Genomic DNA, 18,772 nt, shown 5'->3' on the forward strand with positions numbered 1-18,772 from the left:
CCACAAAGTGGTCCCCCGTAGTTCATGTCCTGAATCTGATTTAATATTTCTATCTAGGCGGTTTTAATGAATTTGAGGTCAGGATCACAAATATATTTTTCTGCAAATACTAAGAACAAGATCCCAGCTTAGGCTAAACCCCTTCTGGAGAGTAGAGAACGCTACTCAAAATGCACCAAGTACAGCACCAGTCCTGATTCCCACTAGGGTCTCAGTCGTTATTCATCAGATGTGTAAGTATCAAGTACTAATTTCTAAGTAATTTAGTACTAAAATTTTGCCAGAAGTAAAACAGAAATGATACATGTTAATAAATGGTCACTCTATTATTATTAGCAGAAGTATTTCTAAGAACAAATCAACTGGCAACTCCATAATGACACTGATGTCCCCTGACCTAGGGAAGGATACAACTATGCCAGCTGAAAGGCATTTTTAAAAAGAGTGTAAATGGAAGGACAGTGTCGGAATGCACTACATGGTGAACAGTTTCAAGTGAGAGCACACATCATCAGGAGAACTCCTGTGGTGAAGGAGTAGAAGAGCAACTCTTTCATGTGTAGTGAAGACTATAATACTGTTGTTGTTCAGACAGAAATAAAATTTAATGGCCACTGAATGCTTCCATGGATCTACTACATAGATCAGTAGACTGAAACCCTAGTTTGGTTTAACAGAAATAAGAAATAACTACATTCTTACCATTTTTTCCAGGGTGATAATAGAGGAAATAATAATTTGTATGAAGTCTTGAAAAGTCCTCAACTGAGTCACAGTATAAGTTCTTCTCTTGTATTAGGCATCCCCTCAAACACACAGTATTCATCATTACAATGTTAATTTGTGCCAATTAATGTTTGAAAAATACTTAAGACTACTACTTCCGAGGCTCATGACTTGAAATGTCATATAAAGGAAATTTTTCATATAAGTTAAATTTTCATATAAAAAAATTAAGAATCTAACTGCAAACAAATACGGTTCGAGTGAAGGGCATTTTAAACTTTCAGTGCAATCATTTTCTGCCCATCAAAGTAAAGACACAATGTACCATGGGCTAGAGCTTTGATTATAGTATTTTTCCAATTATATAAAGCATGTACAATAACAAGATGAGGAGAGAACAGTATTCTGAAATGGAAGAACTAAGTAACAGCACGATAAAAAGGGGAGGCACACATTATGCTAGAAAAAGAAAATACTCTCCTAAGTAAATCAAGGTTCTGTTTTTTCTTTTGCTGTTTAATTATGCTGTTTTATTCCTAAGAGTTAATATATAGTCCATCCCAATTTTAGAAAGAAAAAGTATAGCTGATACAATGACACCCAGACCAGAAAAACATGAAGATTATACTGAGTTAGAGCAAACTTCAAGTTATAATTACAAATGGAATTCCTCAGATTTTAAAACTTTGATTCCTCACACAAACTGTGATGCAGAAATAACCCTAAGGAATTGAAAGGGGGCAAAATGGATTTCAGGAATGCCAGTAGGCTCTGGAAAACTGCCAACTCTTATCAATTTTAGCAGTTTCTGATCTGTCTTCCTATACTGTGACAACTCTTCCTTTTAAGTACAAAGAACAGAAAAAACAGTCCACAAGGATAATTTTATAGGGCACCCTGTATGTGCAGGTCTGTTGCCCCTTGATTTTTCTTCAAACAAACAAAAGGAACTACTCTCTGTTATGAACTACTTTTATGTCATGTGTCTGACTTCTCAGAGAAGTAGATATTCTATAAATATGAGCTACTAACAAATCTTAAAATTATTTCAGCATAGAACAGTCAGTTTCAGCCTTATGTTCCAAAAAGATGCCAGACTGAAGAGTGGTGAGTGGTGGGTGCTGTATGACTGCATTTACACCTTCACACCACATAAGCGGTCGTATATGGACCTCGGTTCCTGTGTATGAAGCAGTGTTCACAAGCAAGGTCAAGTGTCATGCTTCCCTCTTCTGATATCCTCAGCTATTGCATTCCACTGTGAACTACTACAGACCTCCTTACCATTCCTACAAGCACAAACTGTCAGTGGATGGAGATGGTACAATCTAGGTCAGGATGTAAGAAGTCTCTAGGTGATCCAAAATTCAAGGATAAGGCATTATGGTGCTTAGATGAACTTATTAACTACCATGTGACTTGTAATCAGAGGCTGGGGTTTAAATCATAGTGCCATCACATACCACACCTCTATTACCTTGGGCAAATTATTTACTTCTTAAAAAACTCAGCTTTCTTGTGCCAAGTAAAGTGTCTACCCTGAGTTGCCATTTTGTTGATTAGATATAAATTATGTAAAGCGCTTAGCACAATGCCTGGCACACAGCAGTCACTTTAATAAATGATGATGGTCTCAGTAAGAGAATACTTGGAAAAAGATTTAGAACCACATTACGAAATGATCATTTAATGGAGGATTAGAAATAAATTTCAGATACCATAATAAAAAATATATATACTATTAAAAACTTTAACATTTTAAACCTTAAAACCCATGAAGTTCAGCAGAGTAAAGGCTCAAAGTAGAAAATTTTAATATTCTGTTGCAGAGATGTTTGACCTATGCATCACAGGTCATCATAGTTTGTGATTCATAAACTCAGTAAACGATCAGTCTTTAGTAATACCAGTTAAAAAGTATATATAACAAGTGTGAAAAATACAATTTTTCTTAAAATAGAGCTACAAACAGGGGCGTCTGGGTAGCTCAGTGGGTTAAAGCCTCTGCCTTTGGCTCAGGTCATGATCCCAGAGTCCTGAGATCCGAGCCCCGCATCGGGCTCTCTGCTTAGCGGGAAGCCTGCTTTCTCTTCTCTCTCTGCCTGCCTCTGTGCCTACTTGTGATTTCTGTCTGTCAAATAAATAAATAAATATCTTAAAAAAAAAAAAAATAGAGCTACAAACAATAGCATTTTAAATATTTTATAATAATCTCTTATCTCTCTGAAGTCCAAGCTCATTTACTTTCATTTTTAAAAAAAGTTCAATGTAAATATCTAATTTGATAAATATCATTCACTATCATGATTCTCTATATAAACCAATCTTTTTGAAATGAGTAAAATATTTCTAAAATGGTCTCCCGTAGATACTCTTTTTTTCACTTCTTATAATAAATATTATTATTTCTTACATTCTCTCTGCCTTTATTTTTTCTTCTTAAAATTTCTGTTCAGTTGAGTAACAATTATTCTTCAGTCTTTTAATGACTTTATTTAAAAAGACTGCTCATTAATCTGATTCATGCTGAAGCACAGCGTCTCACTGAGGTCAAGTCTATTATTAGAAATGCAATGATGGACAGCATTTTCAGCTCTGCTTTTAGTGGAATTAATATAATAAGCCTTTAGACTACTGACAAGAGATTAAAAAAAAATTCACACAGACTTGACTTACTAGATCATCTGTGAAGTCATTACCATTCCATTTACTACCAAAAATTAAAAATAATGTATTATTTTTATTTAGTTAAAGAAATGCCATCCTGAGTATATTTCTTTTATCAAAAAGGAATGTACGGGGGCACGTGGGTGGGTCAATCATTAAGCATCTGCCTTTGGCTCAGGTCATGATCTCAGGGTCCTGGGATTGAGCCCTACATCAGGCTCACTACTCGGCAGAAGGCCTGCTTCTCCCTCTCCTTCTCTCCCTGCTTGTGTTCCTGCTCTTGCTGTCTCTTTCTCTCTCTGCCAAATAAATAAATAAAATCTTAAAGAAAGAAAGAAAGAAAGAAAGAAAGAAAGAAAGAAAGAAAGAAAGAAAGGAATGTATCTATACAGAATTTAAACATACCTTCAAAGACATCTGTCATTTTGCAGATATGGGCAAATGTAGCTCCAGTTGCCCAGGTATATACTACATCCATTAAGTGAGGTTTGAATGAGCTTAGGTAAGTTTCCTCATCAATTTCCAGTTTGGCTTCTGCTGAAACTTTTGCAATCCTTTTAGCACATTCCTTTGAAGATAAAAGATTTACTTAAAATTTCTTCCTTAAAGTACTTGCGAACTTTTTTTCTTTAGGTTTCCAGAGCCAGAATTCCACAAGACTCCTTTTTCTTCTAGATTCTTACGCCCAGTTTGGATACACTGTACTTCTAAGTAGTTACAGTGCCTTTTCCACTGCTAAGTGACCCAATTGTAATGTTTCCTCATTACAATGAATTAAGAAAAATTTATCAAGAGCATGATTTTCACCCAGTTAAAACTTTTTTTTTAAAGAAACTCTTCATTAAAGTCATTTAAGAGTAGCATTTAACTAATCTCTAAGTCTTTCATTAACAGCAACCAAAAAAACCCTCAAAGACATCAATAACAAACAGACTGAAAAAGATACAAATCCCTACGGAAAAGTAATGCTTTTCCCTAATAATGCTTTAAAAAATATAAATCTTAATCTCCCCCTTCCCCGCCACACTGAGATATTTAGATTCATTCTATTTTCCTTGGTAATATAAAAGGTCAAAACTGCCTAGTCCTATACAAACTTCCCTGGTTCTAGAAGTTTAAAATTCTTAGTAATAAGGGATATAAAATGTTCCACTGAAGAGGCTCCTTTTATGATTCATTTCCCTCTCTTACAGTGTCATATAGTTCATATTTCCCTCTCTTTCAGTCTAGTGTTAAAGGTAGATAAAATCAGTTCATCCTAAGAAAATCATAGAACATACAAATTCATTACTATAAGCTACTGGGCCTTTAAAGACCCAGGGATAATTAATTTCTTAGGAGAAAACATGTTTTAAATTTTTCTTGTAAAATACAATGGAAGAACATACAAAACCTTAAGCAAACTAATCCTAGTCCATTAAGATGTCATTCTTAATACCAAGGAAAACAATGCAGGACTGAGTTATTGATATCACCGATCTACACTACAGTGTTAAATCTACACTCACAATAACTCAATATAATTTATTACACTGGTGGGGGAGAATATTTAATTATTAAAGTAAAAATCACAAATGATGTTACCAACATAGCATTAAATGACAAGACTAACACCAAGTAACATACTTAACCTTGAAGGAAGTAGTCTCTGTGGAATGATAAATACTAGGATTAGACTGTCAAAAATGCTCATTTTACATATATTATTCATAAAGCATGAAGTTCAACATACTCATACCTGCATCTGACGAAGTGGCCCTGCTAACTGTTCCGTTAATTTGGGCATCTCACTAGACTACAAAAGAAAAGGATGTAAAAACCCAAGTTTAAAATGTTTTCTATTGTAACAAAAATAGTTTTCATATTATCTATTAATATCAAATAATAAGACCTTAGTTATTAACATTTAGAGTTTCTGATGACCTTAGCTGATGTAAGGAAAATTACCACTCCTTTCATCCTAAATTATATTATTATTATACCTCAGAGGAAAATATTACACTGCTAAATTTACAATATACGAGCTATTTTCTTTAACCACAAATGGAATGGAGTAAGAGCAAATACAATAAACACCCAAAGTAGTTTAGTTACATCAAAACCATTATAGACTATTTTATCACAGTTTTGGCTCCTAGGCAACTCTAATTCTGTGGAAACCAAAAATTGGGGATAAAGAACATTAAAAGTCGTGTTCTCAATTTTTATTTTACCCAGGTATTACTAACTAGGCAAATGAACTTGGACAAGTGGCTTGGATACTGTGTGTTGGCTTCCTACCCTGTCAAAGAGAAAGAAAAGGTGAGATGCTCAAAACTCTATTCTGTTGTGATTAAAGACAGTTATTTATGAACAAAGGCTGACAAAAGTAGCTTTACACAAAAACAAAATTATTACAAAAATGTTATATATGTGTGTGAGAGACAGGATTTAAACAGGTAAATTCTCTTAAAAAGCTATTACAGGTTAGTTGCAACAGTTACACCTTTATTTTAAGCATCAGTATTTATACAGAACTGGTTTTGCTGTGCATGTTTTATGTATATTACATAATAATGACCTAGGCTCTGTATTATACCTGTCCAATTTAAAAAAAAAAAGAAGAAAAACCATGATGAATGATGAAAAATCAAAATGGTCACCATGAACTCAACAATTCAGTTTATGAACTCAAGACTACTTAACATCTTTGATATTCTGTCCATCCATGGTCAACAGTTACTGACCACTTCCTCTCTGGTTGATGTAAGTAGAAGACACTGGTCCTGACAAAAATAAATTTTTTTTACCAATGCTCTCTCACCAGGTGTGTATACAATTTGTTCCTTCATCTCTCCTTTAAAGTCTCAATTCAAATTTCACTCCCTTGGTGAGGGCTTTACTAATCACTTACTTAAAATAGTAACCCTATCCCAGTGTTTTCAATCGGCCTCCTCTGCTTCACTTTCCTCCAAAACCCTCATCACCATTTGACATAATCTGTGCATACTTTACTTCTTTATTGTTTACTTCATCTACTAGCATATGATTATAAGGAAAGCAAAAATTCCTGCTGTATCTCTAGTGCCTAGATCTGGGCAGTACACACAGTAGATTTTTAATAAATATTGGTAGTTACATGATATTTATATTCTAAAGATCGTATTTAATCTTTAAATTACTTTTAATGATATAAAAAAGGCAGGGGCACAGTTTTAGAAAGAACTCATTTTGAAAAAGAAATTAGTATATTAAGCAGACGTCTTCATATTTATAACAAGTACTTTACTATTAAGTTTAACCTTTCCATGTGGCTAGAAAACATTCTTCTAAAAGTATCAACAAAATTCCATATGACTTGTAGTGTAATTTTCCATCTTGATGTTGAAAGGCACCACCACAAGAACTGATGACACTACATATAACACAGTGTGGTTTCACTGAACAAATCTTAATTAACCACATATAGCAACATCTTGCCCACAAATTTCAGAATAATGGTTTGGTTAAGTCCAACTCCTTTTAGGAAGTACATACTAGGTCTCAGAAAACAGGACTTTTTAAATTTTTATTATTATTTTTTAAGATTTTATTTATTTGACAGAGATCACAAGTAGGCAGAGAGGCAGATGAGAGAGAGCAGAGGAAGCAGGCTCCCTGCTGAGCAGAGAGCCCAATGTGGGGCTCAATCCCAGGACCCCGGGATCACGACCTGAGCTGAAGGCAGAGGCTTTAACCCACTGAGCCATTCAGGTGCCCCAAAACAGGACTTTTATACTGCTACATTAAAAACTAAACAGAACAACAAATCCAAGAAATTAGCTATAAAACAAAGTCTGACATAGGAAGCAGAACACCAATCTCCAAATCATCTTTAAACTTAGGTCTTTTCAAACAGAATCTGATAGATATTCTTTTTTTTTTTTTTTTTTAAGATTTTTATTTATTTATTTGACAGACAGATCACAAGTAGGCAGAGAGGCAGGCAAAGAGAGAGAGGAGGAAGCAGACTCCCCACTGAGCAGAGAGCCCAATGTGGGGCTCGATCCCAGAACCCTGGGATCATGACCTAAGCCGAAGGCAGAGGCTTCAACCCACTGAGCCACCCAGGTGCCCCCTGATAGATACTCTTAAAAATTATTCCAGGGGCACCTGGGTGGCTCAGTGGGTTAAGCCACTGCCTTCGGCTCAGGTCATGATCTCAGGGTCTTGGGATCGAGTCCCGCATCGGGCTCTCTGCTCAGCAGGGAGACTGCTTCCCTTCCTCTCTCTCTGCCTGCCTCTCCATATACTTGTGATTTCTCTCTGTCAAATAAATAAATAAAATCTTTAGAAAAAAAAAAAAAAATTATTCCAGAAATTAATGTAATACACATTTTGAACCTAAGAAAAACAACAGCCAAACATAGTACTTTGTGAAGTAATGAATTCCTCATACGCAAATTACTTCACAGGTGCAGAGCTAGCATTCTCAGAGGAGTGTCAATTGTTTCGGGATTATTGTCCTCTTTCTTATCATTGCTACTCTAGCAATGAATTCTAATCAGTAATCAGGGAGTGGAGAGAAAAGGTCCTACTTATTTCAACAAGTAATGTATTCAACCTGCTTCATAAATAAGGTAATAGTTAACAAACAGATCAATGGCAGAGCTGAAAAAAGTTTGTCTTACACACAATTCATATGAAAGTTAAACTAAGTGTACGTGGTAAAAGATAAAAATTTAGAAATTAGTATTAAATTATTTGTAGGGGGCAAATGTCTTTGTCTTCTTATTTTGTCTACTTCATCCACAATGAATAAAGTTCGAAATGTAAAACATGCATTTTACTTTTTAAACAAATCACACTGGTTTTTGGAATAAAGTAAAAGATTAGTGTTTTTGTGGTGGGCCACCAAGCACTTCATTTTCTGATATTTTTAAAGATTTTATTTATTTATTTGGCAGAGAAAGAAAGAGATCACAAATAGGCAGAGAGGCAGGCAGAGAGAGAGGGGGGCAAGTAGGCTCCCCACTGAGCACAGAGCTTGATGCAGGGCTTAATCCCAGGACTCTGAGATCATGACCTGACTCAAAGGCAGAGGCTTAACCCACTGAGCCACCCAGATGCCCCCATTTTCTGATTTTTAAGAGTTGCTAAAAGCAAACTAACTACTCAATGAAAAAACTACTGCAAAACCAGCAATGAGAATCCATAGCCACTACCCTCAAACCTTACCTATGACAACTAAGACTTCAGCCACTCAGAAGATCAGTTGCTGACAAACCGTAAGTGACTCGTAATCTCACAAAACAAACAGGGCTGCTGGCGGGAGGGGGGTTAGGAGAAGGGGGTGGGGTTATGGACACTGGGGAGGGTATGTGCTAAGGTGAGTGCTGTGAAGTGTGTAAACCTGGTGATTCACAGACCTGTACCACTGGGGATAAAAATATATGTTTATAAAAAATAAAAAATAAAAAAAAAATAACAGATTCATATAATTTGAAACAGTATATGAGCAATAATAAGTTTTCTCTGACAACCATGTAACCACTGTGCTCATTGGCAAAAAGTCCTCCGAAAGAACTGGGAAAGGAGATACAGGCTTCTAGTTATGAAATAAATAAATCACAGGAATAAAGAGTACAGCATAAAAATACAGTCAATGCTATTATAATGGTCTTGTATGCTGCTAGATAGTAACTACACTTATGGTGAGTGTAGCATATATATATAAACTTGTAAAATCACTATGTTGTATACGAAAACTAATGCAATACTGTGTGTCAAGCATACTCAAAAAATACATTTTTTACTTTGTTAAAAAAAACAAAACAAAACAAAAAAACAAAACAAACAAAGAAAATCAGCTTCTTCATAGTTATTCTCCATTACTGGGAGGAGAGATAATAATTTAACCTCACTACCCCCTTTTATTTTCACTCTTTTGCCTAATTTTATTTTCATTCTTTCATCCTCTTCTTTCTAGGACTATCTGACCAGAACAGAAGAAATTAAAGGCTTGGAATATGATTAACGACTTTCCACAAATAAAATCTTATTTCACTCACCTTTCTGATAATATGTATTTAATTATTTAATATGCTCTTAGATATTTGTGTTAAAATAGTGATTTCTAACATTAGCCATAATATGTAAATATGAAACTTTTATAATTAAAAATATCCATAACAATATTTACATTACAGGATGTGTGAATTAATAAGTAAGGTATGTTAAATCTATTAACTCACATTCTCTTGAAACACAAAGCAGCTAAGTAGTGCTGTTGCCTGTTCGGCACTCAGGTCATTGAAAAGGCCATTAAACATCATCTCAGTTAGAAGGAGCTCATCAGCACTAGATCACCACAAAATAAAAGAGAATAATTTTTAAATGTCATAAAAATACAAAATGTATACATATGTGCTTAAAATATAAAAAATTTTAAAATAAAATCTATTACTTGACCATAAGGAGGGATCAATGAGGAGTGACAACGATTTATTTAAGAAAATGGCAGGTCTTTATATTTTCCAATGTATCAATAATAAATGTAAAATGGTTATTTCATGTAAAAATCCCATTCTAGGAAACACCAAAATGCAAATATTTACTGAAATAAGAAACTCCTTCTTAACTCTCAGTATTCCAGAAAAGATAGTCACCACCATTTTTCCTCTGGGTCTAAGGATCCATTTAACAGTTGTTTAATACTTTATAACACAAAGGGATAATGAAAAACAACTTCATTAGAAATCTTAAGAATTTACATGTAACCATTTATACTATGTCAAAAGATCACCAAAATGGACAATATCTTATAGCCAGTTTTATGCCGTGGCCTATAATATGCTATGCTGTAATTCCATGTTTCTTAGCCCAAAACTTTAATATCATCTCCTATACAAAGGATAATGGTTATTAGACTAAGTTTAATAAAAGTGGGAAAATGTTTAAAATTGTAAAAAATAATTAAGTACACAAAACTGTGATCATGAATATGTAAAAATACACAATGCATTAAAATAAAGAAAAAAGAAAATGCATCCAAATGCTAATAGCATTTGTATTAAATAGTGGGATGGAAGAGATTCTTTTAATGCATTTCCATCCCTGAGAATGTATATTACCAAGATGGCCAATGGTCTTTAAATGCAATGCTGCTCATCAACTGTCATCTGTGAATCTGGACAATTTCCACGTAGTAATTACAATTCCAAATTTCAAATACATCTCCAATAGGTACTAGCTTATCATTACTTCCATTTTTCTCCTGCACTTAACATTATCCCAGCATACTGGCTGCAGATTTTAAATACATCTCTTTTAAAGACTCTAGCTAATCATTATTTTTGGTTCCTCTTTTGAATCACCAAAAAACACTATTTTAAAAAATGTTCACAAGTTGTAATTTTGTGGAAAAGGAAGGCCATCCTCTTTGCTCTTTGACTGTACAACATTTTCATATTCAGGTTTATATTATAAAGATTAGAATGATCAATCCAACAGATTTTTTTTTAAATCTCTCCATCTATTTCTTAACAATTTCCTTGTATTTACAAAATGTCTTTTGAAAACTATCAAGGACAACTTAGCAAACAAATCATAAAAGACTATTGTCACAAGTCCTTTTAGTAAAATGGAATGGCCCAAGTTCTTAGCACAAAACATTACATTAACTCCTGCTTTCTGAACAGAAAGGAAAGTAAAATAATCTTAAAATTTTCTTTTTGTCTTTAGAGATACATTATTCACTTATTGATTCTTCACAGTTCGAGAATTTACCTTACAGTCTAAGATTTTGCTGTATGATTAATTTCATCATCATCACTGTTATCTTCTGATTTGTGTAATAATCACAAAATATCTTTACTGTTTTCTCTCTGCCATCATGGATGAGAAACAAAAAAATCTGAATGCTCAACTATGCTCAATGGAAGCTACAAAAGACTACAAAGATAGTGTTTCTAGAATTCTGTAATCAAGGTTCCACAATGTACTTTACATTTATAAAAGGGTTTAATAGACCCATTTGATAATTTCGAGAGTGTTACCGCTATTTAAAAAAAACAAGCTAACTTTTATTTTTTAACTTCTAAAAAAAGAATAAAGTCACAAGCTATCAATCTTTAAGAGTAAAAAACTCAATTTGGGTTCCTGGTGGTAAAATGAGAGTTAAGTCAAAGAGGACCACACAAATAACGCCAGAGTACTTCAAGAACTACATATTACTACATACACGCCGCTAAGGTGGGAGGCAGAGAAGAAACAACAGTAATCGAAGGAGAGTGATCTAACAGGTTATACGGGCAATTATGAAAAAAAGCTGGGGAGCTTAAAATAAGATTAGAGAAATTCATAGGAACTTTCAGAAGATGTAGGAAAAAATATGTAGGAACTGGATTTGGGGTAGGAGTGAGGAAAGGTCATTGCTGAGAGAAAAAAATATGTGTGGGATGTAGCTAGAGAGGAAAGGGCAGTAACACATTAAATTATGGCATTTATTCTAAAAGCAATAGGGAAAAACAGAGACTTTCACCAAAACAATGAAATTACAGGATCTGTGCTTTGAAAAGAATACTGGGAAAGCAGTAAAAAGAACTCTATCTTGAGTCTTCATAATCTCTATAATCAAAAAAGAGGGTTTCTGCAGTACTCTAAGCAAGAAATAATGAAGGCACATTAGTCAGTGGGAAGATTAAAAAGGGCAGAGACAGAGGAAACAGGAAGATCGTAAGAGAGAGAGAAAGAAAGGAGAGGAGTCTAGGATGTTTTTGCTGTTGGTGGCTGGGTCTTATTCAGCAGAGGGAGAAGCAAATACTGGGGGAAAGGTAACATTCTTTTATTCATGTTTTCTCTCTCACTCTCTCTCTAGTCTTATATTAGAATAAAATCAATACTATTCTCCCAAGACTAAATCCAGCTGCAGATACCCAAATTTTCTGTTAATTATAAAATAGTATATAATATCACAAAGACGTAATTCCAATAACAGTAATTTTAGCATATGAATTAGTAAACTGGTGCTGTGGCCTAACTTTAGACCTGGGTAAATTATTAACCTTGTGGTGCCTATAATTCTTTAATTACAAAGTAGGAAAGCAGGTTTAAGGAAAACAGGAAGCTGACATGCCAAATCTAACTTGAACAAATGATATATTTGGCTCACACACTGACTAAAAAAAAATATTCTCAATTAGTTTGTGAACAATTAAAAACCAAGGGATTTCACCTAAAATTCTGGATTTTTGGCTTTTCTAAAGATCTGTGATCACATTGCTCTGTAATAATTGGGGCTGAGTAGTTGCTGCCCCCTTTTGGTGACAAAGAATTGTTCTAGTTTACCACAAAATCTCCTCCTGGCCCCTGGGGACATAAGTTCTTAACATATGAACTAAACTATCAATAAGAATAATATGAGTCTTTCCCAAAAACGTCTGAAACCATATACAAGCCTATAATTCTCCAGGCCCATCCATTAGGGCCATGGTGAAAACCTAAGAAACTGTTTCAAAAACATCTTTTATGAACTCAGTAAGAATAATGGTTGTAACTAGGGACAAAACAACAGTATCTTCAGGTTAACGGAAATCACATAAAATCCTGAGCCAGAACCATTCAATATGCCCTTCCTGAATTTCTGGCCCACAGAAACCAGCAGAAATAATGAAGTGACTGCTATGGTTTCAAGTCATTTATACTATGTCAAAAGATCACCAAAATGGACAATATCTTATAGCCAGTTTTATGCCGTGGCCTATAATATGCTATGCTGTAATTCCATGTTTCTTAGCCCAAAACTTTAATATCATCTCCTATACAAAGGATAATGGTTATTAGACTAAGTTTAATAAAAGTGGGAAAATGTTTAAAATTGTAAAAAATAATTAAGTACACAAAACTGTGATCATGAATATGTAAAAATACACAATGCATTAAAATAAAGAAAAAAGAAAATGCATCCAAATGCTAATAGCATTTGTATTAAATAGTGGGATGGAAGAGATTCTTTTAATGCTCTTTTCCTAACTGTATCATCAAAAACTGCATTTACTATGGAAGGTACTTTACTAACTTAAAATTTATTTTTTAAGGTTTTATTTACTTATTTGAGAGAGAGCCAGCGAGCAAGAGAGCGCGCGTGAGCAGGGAGCCCAATGGGGCTCGATCAAGGACCCTGACATCATGACCTGAGCCAAAGGCAGACGGTTAACCAACTGAGCCACCCAGGCACCCCCAAAACTTTTTATTTTTAAGACAGCTCTTTTTTTCTGAAAGATTTATAGTCCTTGTATAAAATATCATCCAATTTTAAAATCAGTTTTCTAGAACAACCAGTTTTTACCTGCTTATCTCACAAGCCACTCGTCCTTTCATCTCTATGACATCAGAAGAAGTAGCAAATCCCAGCCTCCTTAAAACACGTTTGCGACATTTGAGTTCATCCATTTGTAGGACGGTTCTTGCTTTCTTTAGTTCTCGCTTTGCAGATTTAATATCTATTGCAATCTAAGGCACATAAAAGTATAAAGTTAGTTCAATAAAGTAAACAAAGTAAAATGAGATTTATTCATTTTAAAATCTAAAAATAGGGGCGTCTGGGTGGCTCAGTGGGTTAAAGCCTCTGTCTTGGGCTCAGGTCGTGATCCCAGGGTCGAGCCCCAATAGGCTCTCTGCTCAGCAGGGAGTCGGCTTCCTCCTTTCTCTCTCTGCCTGCCTCTCTGACTACTTGTGATCTCTGTCAAATAAATAAAAAAATCTTTTAAAAAAATGTTAAAATATAAAATACTAAAATAATTAAAAATTTAAAAAAATGTATTTTTGAAGATTCGAGACAAAATATGTGTGCACAAGTGGGGGGAGGGGCAGAAAGAGAAACTCAAATAGATTCTACACGGAGTATGGAACCAACGCAGAGTTTGATCCCACCACCCCAAGACCATGACCCAAGCCAAAATCAAGAAGACAGGTGTTCCGGGGCACCTGGGTGGCTGAGTTGTTAAGCGTCTGCCTTCGGCTCAAGCCAAGGTCCCAGGGTCCTGGGATGGTGCCCCGCATCAGGCTCCCTGCCTGGTGGGAAGCCTGCTTCTCCCTCTCTCAATTCCCCTGCTTGTGTTTCCTCTCTCGCTATGTCGTTATCAAATAAATAAATAAATAAAATCTTAAAAAAAAAAAAGAGAGAGAGAGAGAGAGAGAGAGAGAGAGAGACAGGCATTCAACCAACTGAGCCACTCAGTCACTCTAGAAAATATTTTATAAGGATACCCTGGCAAGGATACTTGGAGCTTCTTAACTTTTGTAGGATATTACACAAGAAGAATGATATATGTATCTGTAGTAATTAAACACCAGTAAAAATGTTATATATATGGAAATATAAAACATCCAGGTGAAAAATTTAAGGCAAAGCAGGGAGGAAATTTAGGAGTTATTAAAAGTTTAAGAACTTGGGGAATACAGCATGGTTTTCTTGCTTAAATAAGGAGCAAGGAGAAAGGTCTATAAGAAGGAGTGAGTTGGACAGCCATCAGCTAGAGAAGGTAACCTGCTAGAGGTTGAGAAAAAGTCAGTGGTAAATTAGGATAGGCTCTCCCAGACAAGATATGACAAGTAATCATGCTTCCAAAGCAGCATCAGCTCCAGCTTTTCATCCTTTGGAAATCAGGGGGTAGCTTAGAGAACAGCAAAGATGAGGGTATATGAGTCTTGTTTCTTGTTTACCAATATTTCCCCCTTGACATCCTGAGAAGTATTTCTTCTCTTTGCCTTCTAATTGTATCACAAAGCTGTTCAAGCTAGAAACAGCTTTAGCCAAGAAAATAAGGTCTTTATTCTAAACTTTAAAAGGAAAACATATTTTTAGGTCATGCTCCAGAATGGGTAAGTTTTAAAATTCAGTTAATCAGTAAATACTACCTATTTTCTAACTAGGATAAGAATATCACACAGTACAGTAGCAAGAAAATAATGAATTCCTAAGACTGTGGATTAACTTCAGAAAAACACCGACAAAAAGAAAATTCTAGGGACTTAGAAGTTGAAATTCAAAGACTCTAGAATTTTACACATGATTTATTAGGCTTCAATTGAGTAGAAATGATAAAGGCAATGACCATGGTCAGTAATGGATATTTACAGACAGCTAACTATGTACCCTACTTCTGGTGCTTTACATTATTTCACTTCATTCCTATAGCAATTGTGTAAGGTTGGTAACTAACACTAAATGTTTACCAACATAAAAATCTGAGACAGACAGAGATTACTAAGTATACTGGTCAAGATCAGAGCTAGTGAGTAATAAAGATGGGATTCAAAACCACCCTGTCAGCCTTCAGAATCCAATCCCTTAATGGCTACTTATTTATTTTTTTTTAAAAGATTCTATTTATTTATTTGACAGAGAGAGATCACAAGTAGGCAGAGGGGCAGGCAGAGAGAGAGGAAGGGAAGCAGGCTCCCCAGGGAGCAGAGAGCCGGATGCGGGGCTCAATCCCAGGACCATGGAATCATGACCCAAGCTGAAGGCAGAGGCTTTAACCCACTGACCCACTCAGGTGCCCCTCTTAATGGTTATTTATACTGCTACAATCAAATGTGTTGTCGTAATGCTATGAGGATAAGAAGACTTTCTAGATAACTCTCTGCTACCTAGCATAACTTACCAGGTCTATTAGAAAAAAAAGTTGTTTTCTGAAGTTTCCTTGATTGAGGATGTCCACAGGAGCAGAGCAGAGCAGACTGCTAAGTACTCAGAGGCATATAAAACTTACTAGTTAGCAGAAGAGGGCCCGCTAGTGAAGGATTTTTTTTCCCTTAATTTTTATTAAAATGTATTTTGGATATATTGAGTTAAATGAAAATATTATTAAAATCAATTTCACCCATTTCTTTTCACTTTTTAAAATGTGGTTACTTTAGAATTTAAAATTACATAAGTGGCTTGCATTATATTTCTGTTAGATAATGCCATTTTAGATCTTTTCCCACAGAATTTTATTTTATTTTTTTTATTTTTTTAAGATTTTACTTATTTATTTGACAGGGAGAAATCACAAGTAGATGGAGAGGCAGGCAGAGAGAGAGAGGGAAGCAGGCTCTCCGCTGAGCAGAGAGCCCGATGCGGGACTCGATCCCAGGACTCTGAGATCATGACCTGAGCCGAAGGCAGCGGCTTAACCCACTGAGCCACCCAGGCGCCCTCCCACAGAATTTCAAAAGAACAGATATATTCATGTCTAAAAGCATAACTACATAGTAATAGGAGCTTTTCTCCCACAGAAGTAAGATCAGTTTCCTTTTCTCCTCCCTAATAAATCATCTGCACACATTTGCAATACATTTTGCAAAGACTACATGTAAAATGACCTCTTTTTTTAAAAGATTGTTTTAAATTAAAGATATTTAAGAGAGAGAGAGAGAGAACAAGTAGGGAAGGGGCAAAGGGAAAGGGAGAAGCAGACTGAATGCTAAGCAGGGAACTTGATGCAGGCCTTGATCCCAGGACCGTGGGATCATGACTTGAGCTGAAGGCAGACATGTAACTGACTGAACCACCCAGGTGCCCCTACCTCATTTCTTCTTTTATAAGATTTTACTTACTTATTTGCCGGGGAGAGAGAACACAAGTAGGCAGAGCAGCAGGGAGAGGTAGAGGGAGAAGCAGGCACCCTGCTGAGCTGAGAGCCAGATGCAGGACTTGATCCTAGAACCCTGGGATCATGATCTGAGCTGAAGTCAGACATCTAATCAACTGAGCCACTCATGTGCCTCCCATTTTTTTTTTTTAAATGTCCATGTTGATTTCCATGATATGTAGAAGTCACACATCTAATTCCCTACTGATGAAATGCTGAGGTTATTTTTATATAAATTCACTTTTTCAGACAATGCTACAAGAACATGCATGTACTACCTCACACTTGGGAGTCTTAATTCCTAGAAGGAGGAAAGCTTGCTCAAAAGGTATGAGTACTTAAAATGGTTAGAGTTGAAGGATTAGATTTTTGAAGCCTTCTTAGGTAGGGCTAAGGGATGTGAAATTTATCCTATAGTCACTCGGAGGCCATAAAAAGACTGGTTTCCGCCCTCCCTCCCCCCTGTTAACTCTGTAGTTTTCTCTCATTGTAAAATATTCTATAGTACATTACAGACAACTGGGGAGAAAAAAAAAAAGAAGGAAAAAACAGTTACTATAATCTCATTCCCCACATACCACCACTTCAAGTTTTACTTTTAGTCTTTTTGGTATATGTTTTTATTTGTGCTAAATTGTAATCACATTCCACATTGATATCAGCATTTAATGCACCTACACAAGCATTTTTCTATGTACTGCTGAGTTTTCATAGCAAGTTTATTTAGTCAGTCCCTTGGCCAGACACTAAGGCCTTTTTCAGTTATGTCTGAGTAACTTAGATAATGTCACTCTCTGTGGCTTCGTACCGCCTTCTCTGTGGATGCTTTCTATTCACCAATTCAACCAAGCTCAAGAGTCTGTTCTTGTGTTGTGGACCTGTTCAGGATGACTTTCTGGCAGCAACACAGAAGTAAATGAAGCAGGGAAGGAACTAATGGAATGGTCTCAGTGAGACATGAAAAGGCCAGGATACCAAGTGAGGATCCTTGTACAAGTTACTAAAGCTTTTTGTGTCTCCATTTCCTTCCTGGTGGACCAGAGCATTGTGCACTATATGTTCGCTGCCCACGTGGTAAGAGGCCCCATTATGTTAGTTCACAGAAAGCTAGAAAGAATGCTGTAAAACTGTGAATTAAACCATCCTATTCTGTTAAGCCAACAAGTTTCCACTCCCAAGCATGTTCAGTAAGTAGCAGCGATCATTTGGGATATGGGAGAGTGTAAGTAAGCTAAAATGAAATACCTGACCCTAAGGAGCTTAAAATAATGATCTTTGAAACAGGAAAACAAAGGTGGTTCAAGTGGTTCAAGATAAAAGCTGAAAAAGCTAATAGTAAGGAGATGTAAGTTTCAGGGAGAAAGTGACACTTGAATAGTACAAAAGATTCTAGTTGAAGAGAAGTGGGTAATGGAAAGGAATGTGTTCACTTTGAAAGACTTTCCCTAAATTCATTATTCACCATGGCTCTAAGAATGCTTTTCTGGTCACAGACTACAGCTAATTACTCTAAAAAGCTAAACTACTGGGACGCTTGGGTGGCTCAGTTGTTAAGCCTCTGCATTCACCTCAGGGCACAATCCCAGGATCCTGGCCTCCAGCACTGCATGGGTTCCTTGCTTGGCTGGAAGCCTGCTTCTCCCTTGCCCACTCCCACTGCTTGTGTTCCCTCTCTCGCTGTGTGTCTGTCAAATAAATAAATAAAATCTTAAAAAAAAAAAAAAAAAAGCCAAACTGTTACAACTTCTTACCACTAGGAACGTTATAATCAAAAACACAGA

At 35.6% G+C, this 18,772-nt stretch overlaps 1 protein-coding gene across 1 annotated transcript in view; it reads right to left on the reverse strand.

Annotated features, from left to right (window-relative positions):
* Positions 1–18,772, reverse strand: part of MTREX (Mtr4 exosome RNA helicase) — a 100,563-nt gene that overhangs the window by 5,967 nt on the left and 75,824 nt on the right. Inside the window, exons 22-25 of the mRNA XM_082725988.1 lie at positions 13,700–13,863; positions 9,606–9,711; positions 5,132–5,188; positions 3,799–3,961 (exon numbers count right to left, since the gene is read on the reverse strand). Coding sequence (XP_082582114.1) covers positions 3,799–3,961; positions 5,132–5,188; positions 9,606–9,711; positions 13,700–13,863 — 490 coding nt within the window. The remainder of the gene's footprint in view (positions 1–3,798; positions 3,962–5,131; positions 5,189–9,605; positions 9,712–13,699; positions 13,864–18,772) is intronic.

This window comes from Mustela nivalis (genome assembly GCF_964662115.1).
Source record: "Mustela nivalis genome assembly, chromosome: 3".
Lineage (NCBI taxonomy): Eukaryota > Metazoa > Chordata > Mammalia > Carnivora > Mustelidae > Mustela > Mustela nivalis.